Source organism: Plectropomus leopardus, chromosome 8 (genome assembly GCF_008729295.1).
Source record: "Plectropomus leopardus isolate mb chromosome 8, YSFRI_Pleo_2.0, whole genome shotgun sequence".
NCBI lineage: Eukaryota > Metazoa > Chordata > Actinopteri > Perciformes > Serranidae > Plectropomus > Plectropomus leopardus.
In genome coordinates this window covers 24,089,197-24,109,699 of record NC_056470.1, presented here as the reverse complement: position 1 = coordinate 24,109,699, position 20,503 = coordinate 24,089,197, and the positions used below count along the sequence as shown (strand labels likewise).

At 38.8% G+C, this 20,503-nt stretch overlaps 1 protein-coding gene across 2 annotated transcripts in view; it reads left to right on the top strand.

Moving 5' to 3' along the window:
* The window catches only part of fgd (faciogenital dysplasia), a 71,073-nt gene extending 50,878 nt beyond the window's left edge, over window positions 1–20,195 (top strand). For both annotated transcript variants that reach the window (XM_042491545.1, XM_042491544.1), the window contains exons 5-19: window positions 624–713; window positions 4,501–4,637; window positions 6,217–6,373; window positions 6,980–7,118; window positions 9,799–9,857; window positions 10,396–10,542; window positions 10,647–10,739; window positions 10,846–10,925; window positions 11,470–11,500; window positions 12,324–12,428; window positions 12,904–12,957; window positions 14,142–14,243; window positions 14,409–14,537; window positions 15,485–15,625; window positions 18,646–20,195. In XM_042491545.1, the coding sequence (XP_042347479.1) occupies window positions 624–713; window positions 4,501–4,637; window positions 6,217–6,373; window positions 6,980–7,118; window positions 9,799–9,857; window positions 10,396–10,542; window positions 10,647–10,739; window positions 10,846–10,925; window positions 11,470–11,500; window positions 12,324–12,428; window positions 12,904–12,957; window positions 14,142–14,243; window positions 14,409–14,537; window positions 15,485–15,625; window positions 18,646–18,891 (1,710 nt within the window). In that variant the 3' untranslated portion in view covers window positions 18,892–20,195. The remainder of the gene's footprint in view (window positions 1–623; window positions 714–4,500; window positions 4,638–6,216; window positions 6,374–6,979; window positions 7,119–9,798; window positions 9,858–10,395; window positions 10,543–10,646; window positions 10,740–10,845; window positions 10,926–11,469; window positions 11,501–12,323; window positions 12,429–12,903; window positions 12,958–14,141; window positions 14,244–14,408; window positions 14,538–15,484; window positions 15,626–18,645) is intronic.
* The last annotated feature ends 308 nt before the right edge of the window (window positions 20,196–20,503 follow it).

The following is a 20,503-nucleotide window of genomic DNA, read 5'->3' as shown; positions in this document are numbered from 1 at the left end:
ATCATGACCTCATTAATCCTTTATTATTAACCTTATTTTTATTGCACTTTTCAAAAAAAGGACACTGTATTCTGTATTCCCTTTTTTATGTCCTCAAGCCTTTGAATGAAATGTGGAGGGCAGCCTTCCACGTAATTGTTAAGCAAACAAAGCAAATGTGAAGTGAATGAATATAATGCTTTTAATACTGCCTTCAAACAGCTTTGAATAAAACAGTATACAGGCCTAGCTAAACAAAATACTTTCAGTGATGAAAAATTGCCCTAAATAGCCAGTGATTACTTTGAAATTGAGCTCATAAATTTTATTTTAAAAGGACTTTGCTAGATAGTTTGCAGTGTACTGCATATGTTGGTTGACTGTGGTGAATAATACTTGTTGTGGAGCTTCTTTAACAGTGTAGACGGCAAAACGTCAGAGAGAGAGTTTTGTAATTTTAGTCAGATAAACCTATTTTATCAGTGTCTTATAATGTGTATATGCTATTATTGTTTTTTTCAAAGAATGATTTGTGGCTATTTTTAAAGTCTGCCTTGAAGTCTGGATGCTGGGAACTTGTTGTTGTTATTTTTTTTGTTTTCCTGCCTCAGAAGTAATCCTTGGTGTCTGTCTGTTTCCCTCAGTGCTCAGAGACTCAGAAGCTCCTGAACATCGCCAAAGAGCTTCTCCACACTGAAGAGGCCTACGTCAAAAGACTCAACCTCCTCGACCAGGTAACTTTAGTTCCTCTGTGTCTGTTTTCCCGTCAGAGAGTTTGTGAGTGTGACAGTGTGTTTTGGATGCCTCTGGTCCAAATTTCAATCTCTTAAGTGTGCCAGCGGTCTTAGTGATTGAGATCAGGGCTGAGCTGGATTAAAACCAGCAACTGTGATCCACTGGACAACAAGCCCTTCCTCTGTTGACACGATTACTCAGAGCAGAGTAAGCACCATCATGTGAGAAACTCATTGTGTGTGTGTTTTATATTTATACATGTGCAGCAGAAAGACCGCTTTGTCATCACAAAACTGAGCATGTACACCAAGAAAATGTGTGCCCACTGTATAAAGCAGCACATATTTGTGTGTGTGTGTGTGTGTGTGTGTGTGTGTGTGTGTGTGTGGTTGTGGGTGTAGGTATAGGTGTGTGTGTCATGACCACACAGTCCCCTCTTTCTCTCCTTGTATGATAATCCTGTAGATAAAAGATGTTTTCTTACTTTTAACTGGGTTTATAATTAGAAAGCTCTTTAAAAAACTGTTAAGGCTCAGTGATTCTGCCCAAACGTAGCTGTTTCGATGGAGTCATTGATAGAGAATCCTGCACAATACATTAAAAAAATAGTACTATAAACAATACACAAACATCATGGACAGGTTTTAGGCAGCACTTAATCTAGTTTTTTCATGTTGACTCTTTTGAATCAATCGCTACCGTCAAAAGATGTGACTCTTTGGAGCCTTAAACTCAAAATGACCAGAATCCAGATGCAACAAAAAGTCAATCTGGCAATAAGTCAAACAAAAATGTCAAACACTCGTTGGTTCTAGTGCAGTTAATGCAGTTAATATAAGATAGTCTCTGGGTTTTGAACTGCTGGATGGACTAAAGGAGCAATTTTGTCTTTCAGTGCTTGGAAATTATGATGAGCATTTTTTTGACATTTAATAGACTAAAAGATTTCATGAAAATAATTGGCAGATTAATAAATAATGAGAAATATCATTAATTGCAGCCCTGTTAGCACCAAGTTTAACTCCTCTCAAGGCTCTGACATACAAGGTTACTTTCCTGGTTGATCTATTATCAGCTATCTGCCATTTGGTCTATAAAATATGTCATTAATGAACATAATCTTCCAAAGCACAGCTTAAAAAATATTCAAATTCCCTTTTTTATTCAATGAACAGCACAAAACAGAAATGTATTCAGATTACTCTCATAGAAAACAAAGAAAAGCAGTATCTATTTACATTTCAGTAGGTGCAACAATTTTTGTCATTTCCGCAAATGTTTATTTGATTTTCTGCAAGTATATGTGAAGATTCATAAACATACCTACTTAGATGTTCTCTGAATATTTCATTTGAACTTGGTTGAATGAATGGGTGAATTGTTTAAGTTCAGTTGAGAATATGTAGTTATGTTGATGATTTGTCATAAATATTTAATAGATAATCTGTATGCATCCACAGACAGAGCATAATGGTTGAATATCAGCTATTAAGCTGTTAAAATGTTACAAATACTCTATAAACTAAATGTAGTCACACTAAACAAAATGTTTTTTAAGTCATGACCTCCTGCACTCGGCTCTGTTGTGTGACCATCTCTCGTTTTTGTAAATGTGTGATTGTATATTTGTTCCAGCCTATTTTCAGCATCTATTTGTGTTCCCTCGTGTTTGTGATGAGAATTTACTCGCCGTGGCTGTGGCGTCTTCCTCTTTGTTCAGTTCATGTGGTACAGAGATGCACAGCTGCCCTATTACAGAGCAGATATGGTTTATTTGCTACCAAGGGCAGAGAACCCTCACAGTCAACTTCCTGTTTTTGTCACAGTACTTTCTCACAGCACCGGTTTCCATGGAAACTATAGTGTCAATCCTTTGCGTTGACTGGCAGGGAGGCAAAAGGGTAATGGAAGTGAAGGCTGGAGGGATTTACAACAGGAGTTATGCGATTACAAAACAGAACCTGAACATTATATGACTGTCAGATTAGATTTTATTTAATTTTACTCTATGCTGTTAAATACTAAACTGCTGTAAATACTGCTATAAATACTGCTAAAATGATTAATCAAGAAGACAAAAAAATAATCATTAACAAATCAATGAATCATTGAAATGAATTCTCCACTGTTGTTATTGCACTTCCACAAAGTTGTACAACTCACAACAGACCAAATCAAAATGTTTTTTTTTTTTTACAATACCCTATGTCATGTACATAAAAACAGCAAGAAACAGCACTGAACAAATATTGCCTCAGTTGGTTAGTTTTTAGGCACCTGAAAAAATCAATATCAGTTTAAGTGTACACTATATTTAGAAAATTTTCAACGCTTTACCTTACTGACAGACAGCCCTTTCTGACTGGAAACTGAAGCCTTAAACCGAAAATGACCAGAATCCACTGCCAAAAACAGTAATTTTACTTTGCAGAACACTGAACACTGAGTCTACTGCTGCCTGAGTTGTGTGAGGTAGACAAAGGAAAATATTCAAATATTGGGTACACTTACACTGATATTAAAATTATTATGTGGCTAAAATACATTTTGCTGCAGTCCCCATTCACAACAATGCGCTTCTGAGTTCTGTGGTGGTAGATTTGGTATATCAAAGATGATAGCAAAGCAACGCAATACAAAAAAATAAGCACAGTACAAACTTCAGTTAAAAAGCCTTTAATCTATAGGATTGCGTGTGCACACTCACTTAACTGGTTGCACCTGTCTAGTGCGACTCTGATTGTCTGACATCAGCTTTGGTATATCTGTGAGCTGCCACTTGTTTTTATGTCCTGATGAAGTTAGTTTAAACATGCAGGCGTCAAGGCCATTTATTAAAAGATCTGTCACTGTTGCAAAACAGTGTGGCACAGCAAGGTCAGTAGTATACAGCTGTTGAGGTGTTTTGTTTGTTTGTTTGGTACTTTAGGAATTTAAATGGGTATTGGGAAGAGAAAAAAAGTATCGTGACACCTTTACTCCTAAGTTGGAGATTGAAGCATTTGCATTTGTAAAGTAAAAAAAGTACCTTAATGTACTGAAACAGGCAGTACATGTGGCAATACTGTTAAAATAATTACTTATCGTCACTGTCAGGTGCAAACCTGGTATCTCCACATTTCACTAATTTCATTTTTTTTTTTGGTAAATTTATTCTATTTTGTCCCCAATTACGTCTGTCAGTGGGTTTTACCATTTGTCAACCAATAATGTATTTTAAAAAGCTTTTGTGTAAACTTCCTATCTCGATTGGATCCTTTTAAAAACACATCTTTTTTTTTATTCCTGAAAAATAGCAATTTTGGAGGTTTGCGCCTGAAGGCAGCATTATGTGACTTAATTAGTTGACATGTGAAAGCCACCTGAAAGTAAAAAAATAATAGAATCTAAAAAGAAATTAAGATAGGCTACTACTTCAGTTTTATTTTATTTTAATAAACTATTGTTTTCTTATGAGCTTCGGAACAAAATACTGTATATGACATATAAAAATAAGATTTCAAATTACTGTCTCACTTCTTTTTTTTTTTATTGCATAGTTTATCTAGTTTGAATAAGCGCCCTATAATGCCACATGGGCAGTTAAGTTTTAGTATCTCGCTGCCAGTTGCACTCATGAAGTCAAAGCTGGAGGAAATGTTTATGTGGATGACCAACAATGACGTGGAAACTTCTCTGTCAATGTTTACATGCCTGCTCCATGAGTAGGAGCCAGATTTGGGTGTTTTTGGAAACAGTTGCACGGCTGTTTGTATACACATGTTGTGTTTTTTTTTTACCCTGCAGGTATTTTGCACTAAGCTCACAGAGGCTGGAATCCCTCAGGACGTGATTACAGGCATCTTCTCCAACATCTCCTCCATCTACTGCTTCCACGATAAGTTCCTGCTGCCTGAGCTCAAGACCCGCATCACTGGAGAATGGTGAGGAATTAAAACCCGCCAGTTCAACAGATTTCCAATCTGCATCAGTGTGACGTCATTCTAGGGATGGTTTGGCTCTGTTTGTGGTCAGTAGGTGTTGGCTGTAAAACTGTGACAGCTGGGCAGTGGAGGGCGTCACTGTCAGGTTTTCAGTGGTGTCGGGTTGCTAAGTTGTAGTCTTTACAACTTCTGCAGCTCTGACACTCACAAAACCCCCCGTTTTGTGTGTGTCAGAGCTGCAGAATGAATGCATTTTCTGTCTTTTTTTCACAGTAAGCAGGAAATTTACCCCCAGTGTGCGTTATTGTGCCAACATCAGCCACCCTTGGTAGATAATGACTCCTCCAGAGGGTTGTGTTCAGGGAAATCACCTGTCACATAATGATTCCCCTCACATTATTTCCTGGAACTCATTAAAATGTATTGGCTCAGACAGAAAGGCTTAAAAAGGATGCACACAGCCAGAAAAGTGCACCTTAGGAAGAAAGTCATAAAGGAGGATTAATTTGTGCAATTCCCCAATAATTTTCTTGGAATTGCATCTGTGGTAATATAACTTTTGATGGCCACTTTGTGTGTGAAATGTCAAGAAAAAAAATGTGATTGAATCAGCTGAAACAAACATTCAAGTAGCAACCTAACTTTACTGATTTGGAAGCAGGTTTTGAGGATTTTCCTCCTAATTAGAGTTGTTCTATAGCAAAACCAGTCTCAAAAATACTTCCAAAACTCCCAAAAATGCTGGATCTCATCAGCAAATACACTAGTGTACACAAAGATTCAATGCCATGTAATTTTAGGTAAATTTGGAAGTAGTTTCACGCTCTGGTAAAACTGCAGTTCTCCTGGGCTTCAGTTCTTCATCGCTCTAAAACAGCAGCTTACACAGCAAGTTGCGCCGTGCAGCCACTGGAAACTTCTGTTTTAGAGTGAAAATAACTGATACCCGGTAAAAAGTTTAATGTAAGCAGTTGGCAAAATGTCAGACTAGATCATAAAAGAAAGTTCTATGGTGTTATGTATTTGTTCATGTTTTACAAAGGGTTTAACCCGAGCCGTGCCATACAAAAATCATTTCACATATGCACAGGGTTAGTAGGGAACAGCTATTCATTTTTTTCTTTGTTTTTTTACAAAAAAAAAATACACAATGATATGATCTACAAAGGATGATTAAGGCTATATTGGGGAACAAAAAGAAGATTACAAGAATTAAGTGTTAAATGTTATGTAATTAAATGTTAAGAGACTAAAGTCATGATATTACAAGAATAAAGTTGTAATTTTACAAGAAAAAGTTGTTATATTAGATTATTAAGGAAGTCACAGATTAAAGCCAAAAAGTGTAGTGTAAGTAAACAAACTGAGCTCCCTTTAAGATAGGAGCAAGGTTTTTCCTTGCTCAGTTTTACATTATAGCCACAGAATCATTTTTTTCCCCTGTCCATCAAATAGACCCACAGGACTGTATGAAAAATATGAACTTGTGAAGCTGTGGAAGAGAGCTGCACCTACTGTAAGATTTCGAATTTTGAATTCAGCCTTCAATTAATCCGTTTGTTTGTTGTGTTCACTGCAGGGACTCCAACCCTCGTATTGGAGACATCCTCCAGAAACTGGCTCCGTTCATGAAGATGTACGGAGAATATGTGAAGAACTTTGACCGAGCCATGGACCTGGTCAACACCTGGACACAGCGGTCTTCACAGTTCAAGAGTGTGGTCCAGAATATACAGGTGGGCTATAGGTGTCTCTGAATGTGTTGTTTCTTAATTGGATATCTCCTCCACTTTTATTATATTTCAAATCCAAAGATTTTTTTTTTTTTACCAGTATTACATGCACAACTGCATGTATGGGAAAAATCTGGTTATACGTATCTTATGATTGGTTATTAAAAATAAACTCTCTTCTCTCTTCGTGGCCCTTTGCTGCGCGTCGTCGCCTCTCTCTCCCCCTTTAGCGCTGTCGTTCTGTCCTGTCCAGTGAAGGCAAAAATGCCAAAAAAAATCTTTAAAAAAATAATAAATAAACTCTCCCCATTTAACTACATGTATACAGGTTGTGGTCTAATGTAATAAATATTTGTCCCTGAATGAATGATCTGCACCACCTATCAGAATGACCTACTGCCAATTTAACTACATTTATACAGGTTATGGTCTATTCTAATAGATATTTGTACCTGACAGAATGATCTACACCACATTTAATGACATTACTATGACTTTGATATTCAACATGATATTGTACATGACATGACTCAATTTATAGGATTTTATTGCATCAGATTTGTTCATGTTTAATCAGTTGAAATCTGTCTTTGGTGTTTAAACCAACAGAAACAGGATGTGTGTGGGAACCTGACGTTGCAGCACCACATGCTGGAGCCGGTCCAGAGGATTCCTCGTTACGAGCTGTTGCTCAAAGACTACCTGAAGAAGCTGCCTGATGATGCTCTGGACCGAAAAGACGCAGAGAGTGAGACATTTGACCCACTTTTTTCACTGCGACACAGAAAAAAATCTTTTAGTTAAAGTTTCAGTCTTCCTGTCAACCTGTTTTTAAGTATAACTTTCACCTACAGTGCAAATGCCCACAAAGTTCATGGTTTTATGCAATTCTTTTTTTTTTTTCTTTTTTACAAAGTTTGACTGAAAATAAATTCTGGCATAGATTCTGTAAAAGATTTTGAAGCAAAATGTAAATATAAACATACATCATTACATGAAGAGTAAATCTCCCTTTACAAGCAGATTATTTTTATCCATTTTAAACTAAATAGAGGAATAAGAGATGTCTAGATGACAGTGTCCTCATTAAAATAAAGGGCACATTTCTGGGCTTGATTGGACTAGATTTCCATTGCAAATGTGAGAACTGCCATTCGGCTTAAAAGGATGCAGTAATAAGAGGTGGCATGAACACAAAAATCTCAATGAAAGGACCTGACAGGAGGCGCACCGATGCAGATTCACATTCCAGAAAGCGCAGGTGAAGCAAAGGCACGTCCGCTCGCGTTTATAATGCACAAATGAACATTTGTGTTCATCCTGAGTTACGTGGCTCAAGAGGAGGAGCAGAAAGTAGCAGGTATCGAGGAAAAATAAGTGAAACTGAAGCTCCTAGTCAGCTTTAAAAGACTGTCTGAGCTGTTTCATTGCAAGAGCCACTTTTGCTTCACTTCACCTTGATGTATCTGATCACATTTTGCTTGAGAATGCAAACCCTCTGTGGATTTCGCTTGTTGCTGCTTCACTTTTACACAAACCTTGTTAAGGAGCCATTTAATGAGATTTAGACTACTTTATGTGATGATTCATTGTTTCCTCAGTTCTCACTGATGCATATCACCACATTTTGTTAAGCTGTGAAATTTAATATATCGCATGTTCTAGATGAGATACAGATTAGATTAGATTTCTAAAAGTAACTTTCTTAGAACTGCAACAAACAAAATATGCATCAGAGTCACGGTTCTTTCATCAGGATGGGCCTGAAAATTCAGCTCAACTGACCTTTCAAATTCATTTGCTCTCAGAATTAATTACATTGACTTTGGAGGAAAAAAATAATTTGTGCATGCCTCCCTTAACAAACTCTTGATAATTTGAAGTCATGAGGATCACATTTAAATAGTCTCAGACACAGATAAGCAGTGTACCTGTGCTGTTTATGGTAAAGTGTTTTAAATGTTAAGGTTTAAACTAAAATAATTGTGTTTGATAGGAGTAAGGGGAAAAATCAATACAGCATAGTATCGTGATATTTGCAATATTGTACCAATACAGGAACACTAAGTATCTTTCTTGGTATGAATAATTAATATTGCAAATGCAAATTCTACTTTTGGTAGCCTACTAAAATAATAAAATCAATTACTTTTTCAGTCCACTAGATACATTTAGCTGCTGTAACAATGATTGTAGTAAGAAACTTTGAATTTAAAACTTTATCATATTAAATAGGACAGATGTTGACATTTTTTTCCTTTGGGGACATAACATACAGTTAGAAATACGGAAAGATGAATTGCAACATATCACAATATATATTATCGCAATACAGCATATCGCAACACGTTGAAAATCACAATAATATTTTATAGTGACCAAAGTATCACGTTAATATCATATCTTGGGGCTTAGATGATTCCCACACTTAGTGTTTGGGAAGTACTGAAAATATGACTGGATGAATCCGACTTGGATTATCCTGCATGAGTTGTGTGAGACTTTGTAAACAGATGTTTTGATATAGTATTGCTGTTCTCAAACCCAGACCCCTGAGAGTTTAGTTCATCAAGAATTTGTCTGTTTTGGGATTCTTCATGCACCTTGGAGGCTTGTGAGAAATTAAACATAACACTGTAACTGTAACTGATATACAAACGGTCATTTGGGGAGTGAGGGATTCCTTTAACATTACACACCAACAAGAATAATTGTGATAAAATAACATATTCCTCTTTAAGTTAAAACAGATCTTGTGTTGTGTGGAGAGAGAAGTACGTCAGCCTCAGTAGTGCCCTCATTAGGATAACCAGATCATTTAATCTATCATGGAGATGATACCAGAACATCCAGTACCTCTCGTCTGCAGAGTGTGATGCTGTGTGTAGTTTCATCTCCTGAATAACAGAGACAGATTACACACTTTACGTTATTGCGTCTATCTTAAATCCCCCAAATTCCATTTTACGTGATCTTGTGTCCACCCACATCCGTGTTTCCATTTACCTTAGCATTAGCTTCACCACACTGTGGTGTTTGGAGTCTGTGGAGGAGTTTTTCTCTCATCCACTCCTGTTGAAAAGCAGTTAATCACAGTTGTTTTGGCCTCATTTCCTCCGGCTGTGTGTCTCTTCTGTTTATGTAGGCCATGATTAAGATGGCTGACTCAGGTGCTCACAATGCTTTCTGCTGGCTAAAAGCCAGTCTAATGCATGTAGTGTGTTCAGTGTTAAGCTTCTTTTCCTGATTCATTATATTCTATGGTTTGACATCTCTGACAGTTCTTATTTTTCAGTGACCAGCACACACAAAGAGAGATATTGATTAATATCTGGAGTTTTATACAGATTTACTCGATCTTATTTTGATCTCATTGTTGTTAATTCTGGATTTAATTCTAACATTTTATATGTGAATTCTTGTTACAGAGGCACTGGAGCTAATTTCGACTGCAGCTAACCATTCCAATGCAGCAATCAGGAAAATGGTAAGACTTTTCCTCGACACTCTTCTTCACTCTCTTTCTTCTTGCCGTCATCTCTTTCTAAACTCTTTTCAACACTCTTTCACTGTCTCATTGAGCTTTATAAAAAGCAGCTTATGTGTTACTCAACCAAAGAGTTGCTGATGCCGCTCTGTCAGCCAGCAGCATTGCATGTGTTCGTCTGAGGGAGTGAGCAAGATGGATTGGTACAGACAGGAAGTTGCTGTTTCCTGCCTTGAGTTTCACAGCTTGCGGAAGCCTGACATTTTAACACTCATCCTCTACATCTCTTTCCTCTGTCTGGCCTTCTTACTCGTATTTCTCACATCCTTTAAAACAACTCAAGCAGACAAATGCGCTTGTGAATCAATAAAGAAATGTAATACCTGCTTTCCTGCCTTGCTGGAAAACACATGAATGAATTAGAGGCTTACCTCATAACAACATAACCCCCTCTGGTGGAGTTTTGTATAAAGCTCCACCTGTCGTCCCACTCTCAGGTGCCCTCTGTCCTCATCCTGCTGTTGCCTTGTGTTTTCAGGAGAAGATGCACAAACTGCTGGAGGTTTATGAGAGGCTTGGAGGAGAGGAGGACATAGTTAACCCGGCCAATGAGCTCATCAAAGAAGGACATATCAAAAAGATGTCAGCCAAAAATGGAACAGCACAAGACCGATACCTCTACTTGGTGAGAGGACTGAAAATTAGAGAAATATCAAACTGCTGAAGACTCTTTGTGAGCTTTGTATTTTTCATTTCACTCATCAGCTACATCCTCTGTCTCTGATCTAGTTTAACAATATGGTGCTATACTGCGTGCCTAAACTCAGACTGATGGGACAGAAGTTCAGTGTCAGAGAGAGGATTGATATCGCCGGCATGGAGGTGCAGTTCTGCCTTCTCATCCTGTTAGATGTATTTTTTTTCTTCCTCTGGCCTTTTATTTATTCTGGTGGCTGCAAATTCAATTTCCTTTGTTTCTTGGCCTCAGGTGCAGGAGAATGTGAAGCAGAACCTTCCTCACACGTTTGCCATCATCGGCAAGCAGCGTTCACTGGAGCTGCAAGCAAGGTACGCACACTTGAATCTACAGACTGAAGTGACGTTAGAAGATTTGCTGTTAACTGTTTAAAATGCACTTATTCCTATGGAGCCCCTAAAGTGTTTATTAACACTTTAGCAACTCCATAAATAAATAATATAAAAAATACATATATCATATATAATATGAAAACTGAAGCCTAAACTAAAGACTTTTTACCAAAAATATAATATTCATATGTAACCCATTTGTAATCACAGACATTTTGATTAGTAAATCTCATTTAATTACATATTTTTTCTCAGTAACTGTAACAGATTACAGATGCATTTATTTTAGAATTTAATTACTTAACTCCATTACATGTAACTAGTTACTCCCCAACACTGCTAGCCAGCGACCTCAGCTGGTTCAGATTATAATTATTTCTCTTATTTATTTTTATTTTATTTCTTTGTCATGCTAGCACTGTTTGGGGTGAATGTTTGAATAGTCCAAGCCATTTCGACGTGATTATTTGTATTTTTTTGTGGAGAAAAAATAATCTCATGATCATTTTTATTTGCTTTACAGGACAGCAGAGGAGAAAGAAGATTGGATTCAGGCAAGGATCACACACATGCTCTCGCATAGATACAGCCGTACACCACCCACGCACATATGCACACACGTCTCAGTCTCTCATGAGCACATGTAACATTTTGGGGCCCGTGCCTTTTCTGTTTTATTAGAGAATGGAATTAGCAAATATATCCTCCCTGCACTCATTCAGTGTGTTTGGGAATTATATTCTCTAATAAAGCTGCTCATTATTGCTCATTTAGCCCATTACAGCAGAGTAAAGCTGATTAAAACATTTTGCAGGCTACAAGAGGGGGGCGGACGTAGTACAGAGGAGGTTTGGGAGGTTTAACGTGTGTTTTTAGTGTGTGTGTGTGTGTGTATGTGTGTGTGAAAGAGAGGGTGAAATGAACAGACGGAGCATTCAGAAAATAGTAGTGTAATGACACTTAGAAAGATTTTGGAGAGAGAAGAAATGTACGCAGTGGTAGCCAGGCAGTTGTCTGGACTCTGCTGTCTGTTAGGCTTTAGCTGTAGGACCATGATGCTTTGGAGCTGTGATGTCATGCTGTTGTCATTCATTTGTTGCGTGGTCAGGCCTGACAGCAAGCCACACACACTGTCTTTGTTCCCCAATCAGGCAGGGAAAGGAAAGTTGGCTTTCTGTCTCCCTTCATCTTCCCTATTTCACTTTAGTCACTCTAATCCATTTCATCATGCTGTCATTGTGCAGTTTCGCATATTTAGTTTGACCCTTGTCTCAGGACAAGCACAAAAAGGATAAATGCATTCAAATAGGGATGTGTCTCATCAGTAATCCTTCTCTTTTTTTTTCTCCCTCTTCCTAAATCTCTTCTGACTCTCAGGTGATCCTGGCCACGATTGAACGGCACAAACAAAACAGCGAAACATTCAATAAAGCTTTCAACAGCTCCTTCTCCCGAGAAGATGACCACCCTCCTGAGTCACCGGTCAGTCTCACTCACCCACCCGTAATCAATCACCTCATTGATCAGTCAATTAGTGGCTCATCCTGTGCAATGAATCAGGGGAGGCTTGCGGTACACCAAACAAGCTCGTCATAGTCTGGTCTTTGTCCGCCTGAGCAGCTCTCCCATCTATGGACATGCTACTATCATGCACACAAAACACATACATAAAGAGGCTCTTTCTTTCCATCACTGACAGTTGCACACGTAGCGTCTGTGAGTCTCGTCTCGCAGAACTCTCTCATGACCTAATAGGGAAAGCCCAAGTCAAAGTGTATACAAAACTCTTATGGATCTGCTTTGACCCACTTTGGGCCGGCTGGAGCTGGACGCTGGCCAAACGTAACTTGACACGAGTCAGAGGAGTCCAGAAGGATCAGACTGACACCTAGTGGTAGAGATATCTGACTTCAGACAGGAGCTGCTGGTGCTCAACATGTGTTTTACCTCTCCTCAGGGTCCCTGGTGCAACACATCCATTGACTCAGACAGTGAAAGACTGCATGAAAGGGTAAGACACTATAATATTTACAGTACATTAAACAATTTTCATCACCTGGCATACTGGTGACACTTTAAGGAGTATTGGTATGGTGAGGTTATCCAGTAGTGGATGAAGTAAAGTAAATGAGTAAATGTAAAGAGGTCTTAAATGAATTCAGTAGAAGCTAAAGTAACCTATGAGAATATCACTTAATATCACTTATTTACTGTGCTTACATATTAAAAGTAATTTCATGATATTAAATTACAAGTAAATGCAAAACTACAAGTAAATGCTGTTAATAAAAGCAAGCAGTCAGAATTTTAAGAATTGTGAAGTTTATTTATTTGTAACATGTACACTACCTTGGGTACATTACATTTGAAGAAACAAAAGTCTTTTTCACAACCTACAGGGTGTAAAGAACAAAATCCAGTTCTTCCTTTCTTCCCACTCCTTCATTCTTATATATATCCCTTCCTTTTTCCATCCTTCTCTACTATGTAGTAAGAAACTAAGATGTTTAGGGGAAATGTAGTGGAGTAAAAGTTGACAGAAATATTAAAACTAAAGGAAAGTACAGATTCTCTCAAAAAATACTCATGTACAGTAATGATGTATTATTACTTGGTTACATCACTAGAATACTAGTTATTAGATTACACATCTCTATAAGGACTATGTCTGGGAATATTTGGTACCCTTAAGCAGAGCAGGTTACTCCAGGCCAGTAATTATCTATGGGCCCCTATTGTCTCCCCATTTCTCCCACTTGTAGATTAAGCAATAGCTTCTCTCGAAGGCAGTGGGTTAGCATAGATTTGTAAATGTGTCAAAAAGTCATTTAAATACTTTTTTTTTTTTTACCAAAGTTATATATTTAACCTATTCATTCTTGTGATTGTGACTGGTATACAATAATTTTTCTCAAAATACAATAATTTTGACCCCCTGGTATGATAGTTTAACATTTCTAATCTGGCAAAACTGCATCCATCTGGCCTCCATTGTCTTTAACGGAGGGACAGTGTGTCTCTGTGGGTGTCAGTCTGTCTGTGTCTCTGTTAATAGAAAGGAGAAATGGAAGACATGCAGCAGACAAACAAAGAATGAAGCAGAACGAGCTGTCAGACATTCCTTTAGTTGTGCTGAAAGTGAACAGACCGAAGACCTTGACACATGACTCCTTTGTTTTTTTTAATGTTTTTCAGAAGAGTTCCAGGAAAAAAGAGAAAGAGAAGCAAACGTGTAAAGGCTGCAACGAGAGCTTCAATTTCACCAAGCGCAAACACCACTGCAAGTCCTGTGGAGCGGTGAGCACAGATGGAACAAGAGCAATGTAGACATTGTTTGATAGAAATGAGAGGATGGAGAGAGAGAATTCGGGAACAAGTGAAACATTTCTTTCGGACAGTTAACTGTTTACAACTGAGCGGCTTCTCAACGCCATCTCTCTTTCTCTCTCTGTCCTTCTGCAGGCCATCTGTGCAAAGTGTTCAAAGACCTTGGACAACAAAACGAGCCGAGTGTGCCCAGAGTGTTTCGAAGCCAGCCTCAGCCTGGAGACTCTAGGTGTTGGTGAACAGAAAAGGAAAGCTGCGCCCGAGGTGAGACAGACACTCGGAGACTAACAAAAATAACGACACACACACACACACAGAAACATTTAACAGCATGTGCATAATGATTTGTTTTTCTGCCTCAATTCATGCCAGTCCAGTGAGATCCATGTCTCCCAGTATGCCAGCAGTCAGTGTCAACCAGGGTTCAGCAGCCAGACTGCACTGCTGGCAACAAAAAGAGAGAAAGAAGCACAGTCGTTTACTCACTGAGTCCAGTGCACACTTTCTGTTGAACACTGAAGTCACTGTGTTGTCTGAAATCACTGCACACACACACATAAAACACATTGTGCACATGCAGTACATGTGCATTTATGAATGATTCACACTGAAAGATCAACTAATCCCTCTCTGCTGACTAATATCATAATAAGATCTCAGCTTAACAAGGACCAGTCGTCTCCGCTGACTCCACAGTCTGGATGCTTTGGGTGTCTGTATGTCTGTCTGGGTTGTTGTGGACAGAGGTATAGTCGACTCTGGTTATACAAAAAAGCTGACAAGCATACTAACAATTCATATATTGTTTACATTGTCATTGAGGCCGTTTTCCCAGTGACAAAATGCCAAAAAAAAAAAAGTTCTTGCAGTATGATTAGTCACCACATGGGGGAGCTCTAGGCCATACAAGGATTAGACAAGGGGCAGCAGGAGCTTGAACACCTGTCCATGTACAAATCTCACTGTGCCCTACATTGTCATTATGTAATGGTGAACAGCGAAAGATCTGCACTGTCAGTTGCTCATCAAGCTCAAATCCCCAGAATATGATCCAGATGGATTTCAGTTATAACTTTACTCATATCAGTAATAATCATAATAAACTTTATTCTGTAGCACCTTGCAAAACAGGGTTCCATGGTATTTTATACATTATATAACAGTGAGTGGTCTTTTTTTGTGTATTCTTATATATTATTGTATCTTTTCAGAGACAGACATCTTTAACAGGGGAGAACTGCCTACTGTGTGGCCACCTTCAGGTGCAGGAGAAAGGGAAGAGCTGGTCCAAAATGTGGGTGGCTGTCACCAAGGCTGAGCCGCTGGTGCTGTACTTGCAGAGCAGTGGACAGGTACGAGTTCACACACACACACACACACACACACACACACATCTGGAGATCAGATAATGATCCAGCTGTTATCAAACATTCCACCTTTTTAGCAGATTCAGTATTTATATGTTTTCAATATTTATACCCTACCTTTTCTTTATTTTTTCACAATAGTCATCATTTACATGTGGTTCCTCTGTTAGGTAAAGCATTATACAAATAAAGGACAATAAATATTACACACAAGCTGTTTTAATTTGGGCAAGTATTTTAGATATGTGGTTAGTATTAAAATGAAAATTTGTATTAGTTTTAGTCATCTTTATCATTTATGGTTTTATTCCAGTTTTAGTCAACGACAACTCAGAGTATTTCAGTCGTAAGAGAAATTCATTACATTTTATCAGCTTTTAGTTATTACTTATTTTCAAAATGTTTTCTCTTTTTAATTCAGTTAGACTGTTCGAAATTGGAATCAAGGTGACAAGTGGTGGCAGTCACATTGACTTAGCAAATTATTATTGTTTACATTACGGTTAGCTAATTTAGCATGGCATAAACAGCAAGGTGGTGCATCTTTAAGCATCTTTTAAGGTTGGTTATACTCTTCACACCAAACATGTAGTCACAGTGTTTCTCCTGTGACTACCGTGCATGTGTTTTCTTTTGTCTCTTTCCTTTCTTTTATTCTGATCAAACCCTTTTTGCTTTGAGGTTATAATGTTGTCATTAACTTGCTGTCTGGTTTGGACATCGTGTGTATGGCGGAAATTTGCACACATCCCGCAACCAATTCAACTAATGACAATTTTATATTTTGACAAACTAGACTCATAATTGGAGGTTAATTATATGCAATTTGAATGTCTAATAGCCTACTACTAACCTTTTAGTCATCTCTCTTCAACAAAAACAAAATGCATATTTTGCCCTTTTTCTGAATAAAAGATCTATTTTAGCTTGTCAGTGTCTCATAGTCACAGAGAAATGTTGACAGTTTTGTCACAGTTTTATTATTGAAAATAACTCTGCATACAGGTTCCTCCACATGGCCACATAAACAGTGTGCCTCCATCATCTCTTGTATATCCTCTGACCCTCCTGCACCCGTCTGGCCTCTCTATACGTCCTGCCTACTTCCTCCTTGTGAATCAGGACATATGTACAGAGTAGCACTCGGGCACATCAGTGAGCATGTGTAAGTCAGATCTATCCAATCCTGCCTGTGCCAGGTTGTCTGTACACTGTCTGTACTCTGTAGATTTGGGCCAGGAGGATTTGGTTGTCCTGAATCTGACCTCAGGTATAGCTGCTGCTGCTATCGGTGAAGCTGCTCCACTGTGACATGTTTGCATTGACCAGATGTAGCAACACTTTGGATGTAACGTAGTTCCTTGAAATCTTGGCTCTGTCTGTACGTAGCAGTAAATCTTCTCTGGACATCTCAAGGAGATGCATCTCAGAAGTGGTTTACATGGCTGCTCTAAATGAAAAGATTGCCAAAGCAATCATGTTTGGGACTACACTAAAGACTATCATTCTGTCATTCATGGCGGATGACCCAGAGGGGAAGTCGGCCTGTTAAAGCCTCCCCCGGTTTCATTTCCAAGACTAATATCCCAATCCCACCGCAGAAAGCTGCCATTCCAAAGATTAGGATTAATGGGAGTTGGACGAGCGTTTCCTGATTATACAGAAAGAAAGAGGGGGAAGGGAAAGAAGAGGGTTTACTATATATGCCTGGTGGAATATATTCTCCTGCAACTGAAGAGACAAGCTGTGACTTACTGTATTTTTTCCTCTTGACTCAACAGAAACATAATTTTAAAGGTCCAGTGTGTAGAATTTAGGGCGAGATATTGGCAGAAATTGAATATAATGTAATGTATGTATGTTTTCTTTAGTGTTAAATCACCTGAAAAGAGGAATTGTCATGTTTCCATTACCTTAGAATGAGCTGTTTATGTCTATAAAGAAGCAGTTCCTTGTCCACAGAGTCCACTATGTTGCACAGCCATCTTTCTATGGTAGCCCAGCACTGACAAACCAAACACAAGCCCATCTGTAATGAGCAGCGCCAGAGTTACACTGATTTGTAACACGAAATTGCTTTATTGAGTGTCTTTACCGGTTTAAATCACTGGGTCAGTTTGTTTTGGAGAGGAAGAGACCTCTGCAGATAATTCAGTTTCTGATGAAAACCTTCCCAATGCCTGGATCTTAAGTTATCGGAGAAAATAAATGACCACACATAAGCATGTGTTGGACGAGCCGCCCACAACAACATGCCAAACAGTGTCTGAGAAACACTGATTTGTAAAGTGAAACTACTTTATTCAGTGCTTTTACCGGTTTAAATCACCGGGTCAATTTATTTTGGAGAAGACAAGAAGAGACCTCTACGGATAATTCGGGTCTTGATTACAATCTCTTGAACATCTGGATCAGCAAAAGGTGAGCACACAATAACTTATCAGGAAAAAAGGGGTGAGCACACAATGTGGTGGATGGGCCGCTCGCAGCAACATGCCAAACAGCACTAGAAATGCATTATTCAGTGTTTTTGGTGGTTTCAATCACGGGGTGCATTTGTTATAGAGAGGAAGAGAACTCTGGCTGTTTTGGCTTCCAGTGGAAATCTGGATCTTGAGTAATCAGAAAAAAAGGTGAACAAATATTACAATTTAATGGATGATCCACCAGCAGTGACATGCCAAACAGCATTAGATGTACACTGATGTGTAACTTTAAACAGCTTTATTTTGTGTTTTTAGGTGTTTAAATCACCTGGTCCATTTGTTTTGGTGAGGAAGAGACCTATGCAGATAATCTGGCTCCCAATGATAAACCTTTTGAGCAATTAACACAGAAGGAATTCAAGTTGCAAGAAGTTTTAGCCAGTTCCAATCTGAAATCCTCACTCCAAAATGAAACTTACCACCCCCACCCAAAATGTTACACACGTCACCAGACTTGTTTTATTTATTTATTTATTCATTTATTCGTTTATTTATTCATTTTTTCACTGATTTCTGCAGGACTCCAAGGGGGCGAGGGCGGTGCCTCTCCCTGGGTTTGAAGTGAGCATCATACCACCGTCAGGAGGCGAGAAGTCGGAGATCAAACACTCGCTCCGGCTCAGTCACAACCAGCAAACTTTGCTCTTAAGTGCCCAAGATGCAGAACTTCAGGCCAAGTGGGTGGACGTCCTGTCCAAAGCTGCCCGCGGAGAAATGCCCGCAGATGCATCGACGAGCCTGACTGAACACAGGAAGAGCCAGTAGTGGTCATGTCGGAGCCGCAGGACTCAGTCCCTCCTCCCTCCTTCTCCTGTGTATAGAGCACACATTACTTGAATTCACTTTACCTTGGCACTTTTTGTTTTTTTGTTTTGTTTTTTTCCCCTTTTAAAAGGACCACTCAATCCTTCCTATGCCACTTCAATCTTTTCCTCATGACCACACAGCTCCTTCTCTCTGTATCCTCCTGTCTCACAGAAAAACGAGGACTATACTATCAAGCCACCAACGCCACTGTATGTGTGTGTGGTTCAGATATTTTAGTGTTTTCAAAACGCCTGAGATGTTTTATTTGTAATATAGCTGAAGGTTCCTGTATGATTTCTGTTTTTTTAAAAGATGAAGTTTCTTGTACATTACGCGGCTGTGTTGTGAAGCATTAAATCTTATGTGTCTGTCTTTCCATATGTGTGAAAGTATGTATGTGTGTGTGGGTGTGTGTTTGAGTGCGAGTTCCCTCCTGTGTTTAAGTATTGAATGTTAGTGTAAGAAACCTGCACCACCTCTCTGTTCTCTTCACTCCTGGTGGGGACACAGTGGCAGTTCAGTGGGTATTGTACAGTATGTATACTATAGTGCGATGTAAGGAAACAAAGAAAAAAATAAGACATTTTAACTTAAGACACAGATGTGTACGCTTGTGGCTGGCCACCTGATGCTCCCACTGTCCGCTTCCATCTTACAGACCCTCTCTTTAACACTTTTCTCATCTATAAAGGTAGCAGCTCCCTCCTGTCATTGTCTTTGGACTCTCTAATCTTATCCACCTCATTTCCACTCTGTCATGATTATGACTCATGCAGATGCGAGTACACAGCCAGAATGAGATCAAGTGGCCTCGATTCTGACGTCGTGCTGCAGGTTCAGTCCCTCAATATCTCTACTTGTACCTAATAAATCATTTCCATATACTTCTCTCCTTGCATAGCAACCGTCTGCCTGCTTCTCTCCCTTTGGTGATGTGATGGAAACCAAGTACTGTACTGTAAAACTGTTCTGCCTTGCCCCTCGTACCCTGCTCCTGTATCAGCCACCAGCCTTTAAGCAAAAGTAGCAAAAAAAAACTTGTCATTGGATCTCTTTGTGCATGTAAACTCACTCATATTTATGTACCGTGCTCTGAAATCTTGCCCCCTGTCCCTCTTTTTATGCTCCAGAATTCATTCTTGTCGTACTGTAAGTGAGCAGCAGTGTTTTTAAACATGGATTGTGCACAGTGGAAAAGCAGTCGAGCATATCATCAATAAACAGACATTGTGATTCATTCAGTACCACGCTGTCCAACAAGATCTTGCGTGTGTTGAGTTTCTGTCTTCAAATATGTTTGTTGTTTTGTGAAACGCACACACTGCAGCTGTTCTTTCTTCAACAGGGAGGGAAAATTAATCTCAGACAGGCATGAACTGATGTTCATTCACTCTAGCAACTGATCTTGTATTGATATCCCACACAAAACAGCATATGAAATAACGCCAGCAGATATTTGACTAAATATGCTGATGGGATATAAGAGGATTAATGACCATGTGGCGTTACTGTATTTCTGCAAATGAATTTCAGTGCGCATGTGTAGCAGTACGTGTCATCTAGGGTTACC